Source organism: Sebastes fasciatus, chromosome 22 (genome assembly GCF_043250625.1).
Source record: "Sebastes fasciatus isolate fSebFas1 chromosome 22, fSebFas1.pri, whole genome shotgun sequence".
Classification (NCBI taxonomy): Eukaryota; Metazoa; Chordata; class Actinopteri; order Perciformes; family Sebastidae; genus Sebastes; species Sebastes fasciatus.
In genome coordinates this window covers 8,177,581-8,189,848 of record NC_133816.1, presented here as the reverse complement: position 1 = coordinate 8,189,848, position 12,268 = coordinate 8,177,581, and the positions used below count along the sequence as shown (strand labels likewise).

General features: G+C 39.7%; 2 protein-coding genes across 4 annotated transcripts in view; one reads left to right on the top strand and one right to left on the bottom strand.

Moving 5' to 3' along the window:
• Nucleotides 1–564: 564 nt before the first annotated feature.
• The window catches only part of LOC141761119 (doublesex- and mab-3-related transcription factor A1-like), a 41,978-nt gene continuing 30,274 nt past the window's right edge, over nt 565–12,268 (top strand). For all 3 annotated transcript variants that reach the window (XR_012592530.1, XR_012592529.1, XM_074624367.1), the window contains exon 1: nt 565–2,095. The gene's annotated coding sequence lies outside the window, so the exon portion shown is untranslated. The remainder of the gene's footprint in view (nt 2,096–12,268) is intronic.
• On the bottom strand, nt 7,534–10,601 carry LOC141760533 (fatty acid-binding protein, intestinal-like). Its single transcript, XM_074623401.1, has 4 exons — nt 10,443–10,601; nt 9,989–10,161; nt 8,750–8,857; nt 7,534–8,650 (listed from the first exon to the last, which is right to left on the bottom strand). Exons 1-4 carry the CDS (start codon nt 10,591–10,593, stop codon nt 8,600–8,602), a joined length of 483 nt encoding a protein of 160 aa, XP_074479502.1. The 5' UTR covers nt 10,594–10,601; the 3' UTR covers nt 7,534–8,599.

The window sequence follows — 12,268 nt, the reverse complement described above, 5'->3', positions numbered from 1 at the left end:
CTCCAGAGATAGAGGCCACAGCCAATTTAGTTTCTCTCTTCGCTGTCTCCACTCTCTTCTGTCTGCTCAGTCACACCAGGTGGCCCACACAGCAGCTTCTCACATGACACACGCTCGTCCATGCCTGGAGGGGTTACACACAGGGTGTCAGAGTGGAGTAAAGTGGGGGATAAAAGTGCCTAGTGTGTGCATGCGTGCGGGCGACGGGATATATTCATCTGGGTGCATGCATGCATACGCCCAACACTTTGTAATGGTGTTACTCCCTTTGACAAGTCCATTAAAGAGGTGTTTCTGTCCGCTTTCACTCATCCTCTTCCAGCTGCAGCATGCCAGACAAATGTCCTTGCTGAAATGTGTCTGCATTTCAGTGAAATTAAAAATCTTATACTTGGATATCAGGGCCTGTATTACGCTTTCATTTCCCTATCAACTGTGCAGCTTGGCTCACTGCAGTAAAACATTGACCACTGCTTACTGTAATAGGCACATGGTGTGCTTTCATACACCGAAGAGTCTGTAGGTTCACAGTGTGTCCAAGATCCATTTAACGCTCTAGCCCCCCTAAAATGAACCAATGTCTACGTGTGTTATGTTTTGGAGTTGTAAGCAATTCAACCAATGAGTGGTTTCCCCTTTTTAAATTGTTTTAACTCCCCCTAACTAACCTAGAGAATAGTCAGAAAACGAAACGTCTACAGCCATGCTGTGGCTCTGTGAGGCTGTACTTAGGTGCAGTGGTGTTATGAGCTGATTGCCAATGTCAGCATGCTAACATGCTCACAATGAAAATGTGAAATGTTTAGCAGATATAATCTGTGCGTTCCAAGACCCATACTATCATACTTGAACATAGTATGTCAAATGCAGTATGCCAAAAATACCACAATGTCCTACTACATCCGGTCGCATTTTGCAGTACGCAAGCCAGCATACTTTTTTGGCTATTCTGACCCACAATCCTCTGTTCAGTGGATTTATGAGCAAGAGGGTCAAAGTTCAAGGCACAATATTATGATGAAGTAGCATGTCCCAATTGTATGCATACCGCATGCAACACTTTGTAAGGGCAGCTGCAGTATGCACTAAAAGTATAAAGAAAAAGTATGCGATTTGGAACATAGCCATTGTTTGCCATGTTAACCAACTTAGTTTAGTGGGTTAGCATGCTAGCATTTTGCTAATTACCACCAAATACAAAGTACAGCTGAGGATGATGGGAATGTCATTCATTTTGCATATATTCGGTCACAAACCAAAATGGAACAAGCTGAATTTTTAGCCTGATGGTGGCACTAGATGAAAAGTCAGGAGATCACCAAAGTGACTACAATCTGCCTGTGGGGAACATGAATGCTTGTACCAAATTTACCTTCTTAGAGAATAATTTCAGTATTTTTCAACCTGGGCCCTACTTCCACATGTTTTTGTCTAACTAGGGACAACAAATTCTAAAATTGGTCCAGTTTTGATGGAGAGCACTTTAGGCAGCAGCCGCTCACAAGCTGCAATGTAATCCAATTGGGGCAAGCTGGCACCGTCATTTACATCCACTAAAAGTGCTTATTTTTGCCATGACAGGCTCCTATTGCTATTATAAGTGTCTGACATTATGGAAAGTCTCGCTCAAGGGGAAAGTCTCGCAAACTGACGTGTTGCCGGTGGAATAGTGGAATACATCCATGGGTAGAAACGCAAGTGTCAGCCGGGCATAGTTTGTTGTGTCGGAGTACAGAAAGCTTAGCTAATGTGATGTCTTTTGGGGTTTCCCCATTACCAACCAGTGTCTCTTGATTGCTGGTTGATTGGAGTAATTTGGAACACCTGGGTCCTGAGTTTCAACTTTACTCCAATCAACCAGCTGCAGACACAGGTTAGTAAAGGAGACACCAAGGGTCATTGCACTTTGTGTTATCTAAAAGATTTTCAATGTCATGGCTGAATATTTAGATGATTTCGACAATGTGCTTGAGGTCTTTGAATTTGATGGCCGCCCGTATTTATTTGAGCCAAAGTATACGGATATTCAGATTTTACAACGAGACTTCTCCTTGAGCGGGACTTGGACACAATAACAGACCATATCCAGTGAAAGGTAAGAAAAAGGTTTTATTTCTCTGTAGGCTCCTTACTTATAATAACAATCTGAGCCTATCAGTGGCAAAAAAACAAGCGCGAAACGTACATTGACGCTACTCGCTTGCCCCAATAGTCACTTAGACACAAAACACATGGGAAAATAGGGTCCATGTTGAAAAAAAAACTGGTTACCCTTAAAGAAGCATTTTATTTCCATGCTCTGGTTGTTTTGGCCATGATACATTTGTACAGATTATCTAATATTACTAAGGCCTTTTCAAAGTTGCAAAGGAGGAAGTGACCTCAGTGACCAATATGGATAATTTCTTTCTTTAACTTGATGTGTAATTGTGAAATCATCATACATGTGATCATAATAACAACACTTCCAAATCCACACGGCTGGTAAAAGTCACATTATTCCCAAGTCTCGGGGTATTTGAATAGGCTTAGATACAGTATATCCAGAACTGACTAACTGGTGACTCATCTTTCAGCAGCAGCCTGCATATGTCTGCAAAGGTCTGCACAGTCATTGTCTAAACAGTGATTGGCCAAAAGGGGGTTGTGTCTTCTTGGAAAGATTGCACAACGAAAAAAAAAGCCCCGCTGCGCTGTTGGTGTCTTTTGTGATCGTTACTTTTTCAGATAAGCTGACGACTTCAGAGTGAGTCAGTGAATTTGATTTCACAGCGGGGGGGAGGAGGGCGAGGAGTGTTTTCTTCCTGCGCTGTCCTCTCCTCGCTCCCCTCGTCCTCACTCTCAGTCTTTTCTCTGTCCACCACTCACTATTTTTCCTCCTCCTCCTCCTCCTCCTCCTCTCTCATCCACAGCTTCCATCTCCCTCGGGTGGGCCTCTGCTCCCTCAGTCTCACAGCAATCAAAACACTAAAGGCTAACTCTCCCACTACTTTCCTGTTTCTCACTGATTTCATGTTGCTTCAATCCACTCTTTGATTCCAGTTAAGTACATAGAGATATTATTTTAATAATTTGAGTTGGGGATCCAATAATTATCTAGGTGTGTGTGTGTGGGTGTGTGTGTCTGCTTGTACAAATAGGGTGTGTGTCATATGATAACTTGACTGAGGATGACATCATATTAAACAACTGAAGGCCCTATTTCTGAGATGATAAAGAGCTCCACAGCACTACCCAATGGTTATGAAAACACATTACAGGATTCATCTACAGTACATGACACTGTTCCCATAATCAGTTGCTGGAAGAAGTATTCAGAACCTTTACTTTGGTAAAAGTAGCAATACTACAATGTAAAATACTCCATTACAAGTGGAAGTCATGCATTAAAACACGTTAAGTGCTGTATATAGAGTTACTGTGTTTGAACTAACTTCATCCACTTTAAGTGTAAAATCTCAATTTGGAAGAAGAAGCATTCTACTGAAGCATATTGCTGCCACACCAGAAAAAAAAAAGATCACTATCACGTTATAACGTGAAGAGATTTTTATAACAAGATGTTTTTCAGGTTACAACAATATATTTTCACATTATTAGACCTGTAAAAATAAGTGTTACCAACTTATTACATTATAACGTGAAACTTTTCATGTTAAAACGTGATAACTTATTGTCATATCATGAAACGTTTCACGTAATAACTGATGCTTTTTTTTCTGATGCGGCAGCAATACGCTGCCATAGTATTCAAATAATTTACTCAAGTAAAAGTAGTAATACCATACATAAGTACACTATATGCAGAATGGTCATTGGATCATTAAAGTGGAGATTTTTAACTCTTTCATATATAGTTGGGTACTCTAATCTATAATAGTGTGTAATATTTTATAAATTAAACATGTGTTTTGTATGTAAAATCTTAATCTGAAAATATATGTCAGATAAAAGTAGTGGAGTTAGCACTATACAATATTGAAGTACCTCAAGATTGTGTGCAGTATTTGAGTAAATGCACGTAGTTACTTTCCACTACTGCAAACTAAACAGTAACTACAACTGTAAGAAAAATGTAGTGGAGTAAAAAGTGCAATATTTCCCTCAGAAATGTAGTGGAATAGCATAAAATGGTCAAATAAAAGTAGCTCAAATTTGTTCTTGAGTGGAGTACATGAACACATTTAGGCTACTTGCTCATAACTCATTAAATGTTTGTCTACAATACATTATTGTAAGACCTAATTTTGAAAAAAAAGCATGTTTAGATGTGGTATTTGTCCAATTCTGAGCAATATCAGAGAAAAAGTAATATAATTGAGTGTGTTTATTATGCTTGAAATCTACATCCTGATTTTAGTTGTCATCATTGTTATACACTAAATATACTGTATGTATGTGGATTGAGCAAAAATAGGCTGTATGCCAAAACACATCTGGTACTAACTGGACATAACTACACTCCTATTAAATGTTCTGCTAATTTAGAAATGGAAAGCATGAAAGTCACTTTGGACTGCGGATCCAAGCACAAAGAAAAGAGGCCCACCAACCCATTTTTCCTTGCGCTAAAATCTGCAGCCCTCGAGCCTCGCAGCATCTGTGGGGTCTCAGAGGACTTCTCTCCCCGTGGTGGATTCAGGGGCGAACCGGTGTTCAAAGCAGCCCCGCCTCTGCCAGATTAGCCCTGTGCGCGGTGGGTTTATACCTCCATGAAAGAGGGTGCCACTCAGGGCTCAGCGGGGGGGCTGCGATCGATTGATGCTAGACATCATCTCAGGCTGTCCAGGTTTAAACGGGTGTCTTATAATACCTTCACTATTTATCAGTCATCAGTGGTGCTTGGATGAGATTTTCTGGTCTATTTGAAATTGTGCAATGTCTTTTATGAATCCAGCAAAAACACAGTAGGGCTAGGTAGTGATTCAATACTGTAATTTATCATCTTATACTGGAATGATTTTGTGATGATATGATCATTCATAACTCTTAACAAAATTATGTTGTCTGGATTAATCTTTTCGAGCAAATTCTAGTTAAAAGTTAACAAAAGAAGTTGTGTAACGTGGTTTTAACCCTATTGTATGGAAGCCCACTTCTGCCAGGAAAACTAAATAAGATGAAAAGTTAAAAATGAATTAAAGATAAAAATAAATTGCTCATGTTGAGTCATAATTTTGATCATAGAAATACAATAGGAGTAGAATGGACATTGAACTGAACTGTCGTGCTAATTTAACTAGTACAAAATAAAATGGTAATTTTGTTAGTTGTTATGGTGAAAACATGTCAGTGGGGCTGAAAAGTGTGTTGCTTCGCCGCTAACCTAGAAGCGGAGGTACATAGTCACCGAGCTGAAACAACGTCTGTTAAGGCCAATTTATACTTTCTTTCTTACAGTTCTTACTTGTAAAAGGGACAGCCAGCATGGTGGGACTACACACCCACACACACTGGACCCCGATACAACGTTGTTGTGTTAAATATCACCAAAGAGTACAGTACGGTGTTTTTTTGACAACAGCTGCTGTACAGCCTGTACCGTGGTGGATGTAGTAACGTCCCTGTTCCCAAACAACCGGCTATCGGCCAGTAGCTAGTTGTGCTAGTAGCATGACATAAACACAATTTAATATATCTGTAAGCTATTTACTAACACACAGGGCAAAAACACAGGGCTGTGGTCTATTGTAGATCTATTTTGGAGGTACTTGACATGAAATATGACAATAGAATAGAAATCATTTTGTTTTGCTTTGTACTATGTAGGCAGACGTTTTACTGGTGTCTGGTAGTCGCTTTCAGTCCAAATTGCCGGAAGCGTGGCTCTACTGCTGGACGCTGATGTAGAATGGAATGATCGAGTTGGCTTTCACTTCTTGTCAATATACGTTCTTTGATGTCGCGCCAGCATGAGTGAGTCTGCGACTTACTGTAAATTGGTTTATACGGAAATTAGGTTAGCTCGCTACGGTTGCAATAGCACACATAAAAATGTCTGCCCTCTAACCATCCTGCTGCGTTGATTTGAATGATAACGTCCGTTCTACTCTTTTTCTTCATGATTTTGACTTTGTGCCTCAGTTTTGTCTTCGTAAGTTAAAATGTTGACGTACCATGAACATTTTTATTTTTGTAACTAACTTTTCATAATTTTTTTTCTCTTCCTGGCATAAATGGGCTTCCATAATATTTCCCAAACCTAATACACAGCATGAAAGATATCCCTGATGAACTTTATAACCAGCTCTACACTATTACAGCCAAATCTATTGAGGAGCACTCAGTGAGGACCCATTAGTACAGTTAGTACTCCAAACCCTGGTCCTCCAAGATTTAACCATGCGTCTCTCCATCAAGCACTATCTTTATATATTTATTATCCTAAAACTTCTTGGCGCTAATCCAAAAGAGTTTTTTAATATATTTTAAATTATATTTTCAGCTTTCATATTGTGCTGAAGTATCTGGTGGTTCAACTCTAATGTTAACGCAGACACAGGTCGCCCTCTTGTGGTCAGAGAGGCTCAGTGCATATACATACTGTTATTTGAATGTATTCATTTCTACAACCCCATCATGTGAGGAATCCTCATTTCCCTATAGTGTGTTTGTTCAGATCCAGTGCTGAGGCACCCAAAAGGCCAACACATGACAGCACAAGACCCTGCTGTCATCATATGACCGGACTGCGGTGTTGCTGTGTAGGAGAGACTTTAAAGCAGAGTCTGAAACGGTGAGGTAATCCTCCGAATCCTGCCCACAATCAAGACAGCGGTTATGAACTTATGATTCTCACAAAATGTAATCGCTAAGGGAGGATCTTTGATCTGGATCAGTTGACTTAACTGGCCTGTAGGCAATATGACTTGCAAGTTTGTAGACTTTTGGAAAAACTGTTAAACAATTAACACCAATAGACTCAAGTGAAACATGAAAATTGCTTTATTGTTACAGACTATATAACATATAAGAACCATTAGTGCAAATTGACTAATATATGTCATGTTGAGTGGGATCATTATTGTCCATCACAATGATGCAGTCCAGTGTGGGACTAAATGGCCGCCATTGGACTGTTGTTTTAGGCAGTTAACGGCACGGTGAAGTCAAGTTTAAGTAAACTGTGGTCCATTGCCACTGTTGGAGACATTTAATGGGTAATTCCCACAAATTAGAAAAAAAAAAGTTTCTCATTCACCTCTAGTTAGGATGGAGTCAGGTAAAATGGGCCAGATAAGGTTGGAGCATCATAGCCCTTTCACATTTTACAGCCAATCACAATAACTGATCTTGCACTATGACATTAGTTGACATGTAACAATAATTCTGATTGGCCCGAGGCTGCTAATATGGCCGGGTTATATTGTTACACGAAGCATGTCAGAGAAATTGTATGGGGAGCATGACGTAGCAAATGTCAGTCATCACTAATAAGGATGATAAATTATAAGAAAGCTTACAAAGGAAGCAAAATGTTTATGAGCAATGTTTTTTGACTGGCTCTTTAAAATAAAAAATAAAAATGGCCCATTTTTGTTTGGCTCAACTTTTTTATTGCATGACATGTATTTATGATGTTGTTACAATGGCACACCAAAGACAATAGTTTGTGTTTATTTACTGTTCAAATTTTCTCAGCTGATAAACTGTGATGCCCTCTTTTTATATCGGCCCATTTTACCTGAACAGCTGGCCCATTTTACCTGAACATTGTGTCGTAGGTCAAGAGGGAACCTGCTGATATTCTAACTCTCATAATTCCTAAACAATTTTACTTTTTCACATTATTTTTAGATCTCATGCATAGCTTATTTGATGGTCTTATAAATCGTTTACCAAAATGTGGCCCATTTGACCCAACTCAAAAGTAGCATATATTTCCAGAAATAATGCACCTGTTACCTTGGATAGTCCATATACACATGAATAGCTTTCATTGGAACTACGTTGTACCACTGAAGTATTCCCTGTTGATAACATGTCCTGTGGATTTTCATTAATAACTTGGATGTTGTTTCTGAAAAGACAATTTTTCAATGCAGGAAGAAACAAAACAAAATTCCATTCTCCTCTTTTGTAGTCAGGTGGTTATATAAATCTCAGAGATCCCAAACTATCTGCATGGCCAGATACCACAAGAGTGTTTGGCCATTTCTGGGATACTGGTTGTTAAGATTCTTTCTAAGGCACATTGGACTGACATGGTGACGGATGTTCTCCCTCAGTTTGTATTAGCTTCTTGTTTTGTTTACTGTTATGTTGTCGTCCTCTCACACACTGAATTCTGCTGTCGATTATCTGATTTTGTTCAGCTGCATGCGGTTAAGTACACTTTAAATATGATATCTTTGATTTGAAACCACTCTACATGTTTATTTGACTGTTCCTGGGTTTGTTTCAAGTCATTTGGGTTTATTTCCATATTGATAATTACATGCTGTGGTTAACTATTCCTCTCTTAAAACCCTGGAAAATGTTTGAGGTACGTTATGTAGAATACACTTGACTTAGAAATGTCCTATTGTTAGAAAAAACAACAACACTATCTATATCGTGCCATCTATGTAAAAATAAAATATGAACTTTAAACTCCAGGTTATTGCTTCTTGTAAATCCTCTTCGCATCCACTCCCTCGTAGTTGTAGCTCTGTGGGGATAAAAAAAATAAAAAGAGAGGTGTGTTACTTTATGGAGACGTTTATGGAAACAAATACAAGTTATTGCATATTATTTATTAAAATCTGACCTGTACGAGTTCTCCTCCCACCAGAGCTCTGGTGGTGGTCAGGATCTTGCTGTTGTCTTTCCTGGTGAACTTGCCTTTCAGTATGTCACCATCCATCTCCCACGTACCCTGTTAGAAATACATAGCTGGTGATGGACGCTCTTTAAAGCTGCAGTTGGTAATTTTGAGCAAATATGCTAAAAAAAGTTATTTTTATAAAACGGTCACTATATCCTGATAGTAGTGCATGGGACAGATAACTTAAAAAACATGTTCCTCTGTGTCCTCCTTTGCTCATAATGGCATTTGGAAGATTTCACCACGCCCACAACCAATCAGAGCTGAGCTGTCTTTACAGCAGCTGTCAATAACTGCTCGCGGAACTCGTGAACTCTGATCAAACTGTCAAACACGACGCGATAATAATGCGTTAACCCAAATTCGTTTTAACGCCACTAAGTTCTTTAACGTATTAACACAATGTAGCGGACTCAGTTTTAAAGCTAGAGTGAAGCTTGGCATCATATGAAACAAAAAAAACTTAATGAATCCATTGGTACCAACCATGTCATACTAGCTTATCAGGAAGGAGGTTAAATAACGCTCCAAACTTGTGCTAAAATTTGGCGAGGGAAAACTGTAATTTTCACATTTTCAAAGGGGTCTTGACCTCTGACCTCAAGATATGTGAATGAAAACAGGTTCTATGGGTACCCACGAGTCTCTCCTTTACAGACATGCCCACTTTATGATAATCACATGCAGTTTGGGGCAAGTCATAGTCAAGTCAGCACACTGACACACTGACAGCTGTTGTTGCCTGTTGGGCTGCAGTTTTCCATGTTATGATTTGAGCATATTTTTTATGCTAAATGCAGTACCTGTGAGGGTTTCTGGACAATATTTGTCATTGTTTTGTGTTGTTAATTGATTTCCAATAATACATATATACATACATTTACATAAAGCAGCATATTAGCCCTTAAGCCCTTATTTCATCATATTTGCTCAAACTACCAACTGCAGCTTTAACCCTCATTCCAGCAACTACATGTAATTTATTCACTGGAACTTTTCCATTGGCTTTATTTGGCTTGTTTTGCACTTCCCCCATTAGCGATGAATCTATCAATCTTTAAAAAACAAGCCATATTTTCCTAAAGCAAACCATTCCTTGTTGCATTTAAATGATGAAACGGCACCTGGACCAGCTGCTGTCGGTTTAATAATGTATAACTGAACCACTTTCAGGGCACTCACTGAGACTTCAGTGCCATCAGCCAGGCTGTAGTCGAACGGGACGCCCAGGGTGAAGTCGATGTCTTTGGTGCGGAAGGTGCTGGACTCCTTGATGTGGAACTTGTCCCCAGTCTGCTCGATGATGATCTTCAGGTTGTCGTGCTCTGCCAGCTTTCGCTTCATGATATTAATGCCTTAAAACAGAGGAAATGCATCTACACTCAGACTCTGCTTGTGTTGAAGTTTTCACAGGGTCTATTAGACTGTGAGTCCAAAGAAAGATATTTATTTAGCTATTATTATGGGTAGCACCATCAGCGTATCAACACCTCACTCATACAACAATGTCAAACTGTATTGAAACACAGCTCCATATATTGCTCTCATAAACTAGATCCAAAGGCCAGACACAGCAGAAAAAAAGAGCTGAAGTACAGCATGACTTCAGTGACCCCGTTCAGTGTGATCTACTCACCCATTTGCTCCATGAACTTGTCATAGTTATCATTGCGGTCGACCTTCCAGGTTCCGTTGAACGTCATGGTTGCAGGCTCTCTGTGGGTCGAAGGCAGCTGGTGATGAAGCACTAGCAGACCGTGGGATTGTGAATGCCCATTGGCCTCCATTTATATACTCCCTTTCCCCCCCTATCACCTCCCACCTCCTCACCCCCCTCCATACACCTCTCCACCCTCCTTGAGCTGGCATGGAAGATGCTCTTCTTTATCTCGCAGATTATCTGTCTGCTGATGTGGCCATTTAGAGACTGTGTCAAATGTAAGGCGATTGCCGCACGACCTCGAGGATATACTAATAAATAACTGGAGTGCAACTTCTCTCAGTTGAGTCTGGCACAGTTAAACACTGTCGCTCTGTTCTGCAGGAGATAGAAAAAAAAGAGAGTGGGCTGCTTGTATGGCTGCCCATGGCACTCACTCAACTGAGCCCCCTTTCTGTTCCTCAATCTTTTCTCTGTCGCCCTGTTTGTGCCTGGCATGAGAATGAGTCGTAAAGGACTTTCTATTTGACACTGACAACTCGAGCTGGCGTGCTTACAAAGAGTAGTGAAAACTGGAAACTTTACATTCGCCCAGAACAGAAAGTTTAACACCTTAAACATTTGAAAAAATGTCTGTATGGGTAGGAAAATCAATCAGCAGACACGTATTTGCCTGTTTTCAAATGTGCTTATATGTGATCCATACATCTGTGAACCTCAAGCCTGCATTCATTTCTGTCAGTGTTACCTTATTGTTGAATGGTAATGTATTTTAGACAGAAATTGGTTTTAAAAGACGACCCTATTTTAACAAAACTATCACAACCTAAGGTCTGCTTGTAAGCTTTTTTTTGGAGCTTTCGACCGTATCACATCAGTGGTTTGCTCAGTAGTCATGGAGACGGATCTGTTGACATGCAAGCCCAGAAGCTTTTCCAATTTCAGCCATAGCACTTCTTGAAGGAGTGGTTTAACATTTTGGGAAATACACTGTGTCAGCTTTGTTGCTGAGAGTTAACGACAGATCCTACACACTGCACCTTTGAGCATGAAAGTTCATTCAACGCTGATGAAGATCATGTGATATGAAGATGTGAAGATAAAGACTGAAGTTTTCCACTCAACTGTGCTGATTGTTTAGATTTTCATATTGAACAGAAATGAATGGAAACAACTGGATGCCTGGAATAGAGAGCCACAGGAATGAGTCCTAAAACCCGGACATGAGTTAGCATTTTAGCACTTCCGGTTCCCTCGTCTGGAAGTCAATGGTTTTTTAGTTAGATGCTTGAAATAAGGTCTGTGGTTAACACAAGCTGAAGAGATTTTAACGTTTTGTCCTACGATATAAAATATGCCAGTAAATGCCCCATTCGTGACTTTTGAAGCTTTTATGTGTCTTAAAAAAAGGCTGTTAAAGTGGCTAAATGAGACTCTTTAGACGTCATCACGCGGTCTCGTCCTCCTTTACAGCATCGTTGTGTAGTTCGTTTATAGCCTAATGGTAGTTTTTACTTCTGCCGATTGCATTCACACTTCAAAAATCAAAAAGTGGTGTTCATTTGTGAAGATTACCTTGCTGAACAAAACATGTATCATAAACGTCTGTTTATCACAGAGCTTGTTTTCTGCAATAATCCAAAACCCAATGGAAAAATCCCATTGGCTTTTTGTCAAGGGAACCAAGGGCGATGCTAACTTCCTGGTTGGCTTACAAAAGTATGTCATCCCTGGAGCACTCTATACATCCAAACTTGTCATATACAGTAGCATTTGCAAAAATGTTAGTTGTCGATATATAA

What these genes read in the sequence shown, in the direction of transcription:
- LOC141760533 (XM_074623401.1), bottom strand. Translation starts at nt 10,593, where the DNA reads ATGGAGGCCAATGGGCATTCACAATCCCACGGTCTGCTAGTGCTTCAT. An exon ending in CAAGTTCATGGAGCAAATGG is followed by an intron (nt 10,162 to 10,442) that starts GTGAGTAGATCA and finishes CTCTGTTTTAAG; the next exon opens with GCATTAATATCATGAAGCGA. An exon ending in TGGGAGGAGAACTCGTACAG is followed by an intron (nt 8,651 to 8,749) that starts GTCAGATTTTAA and finishes TTATCCCCACAG; the next exon opens with AGCTACAACTACGAGGGAGT.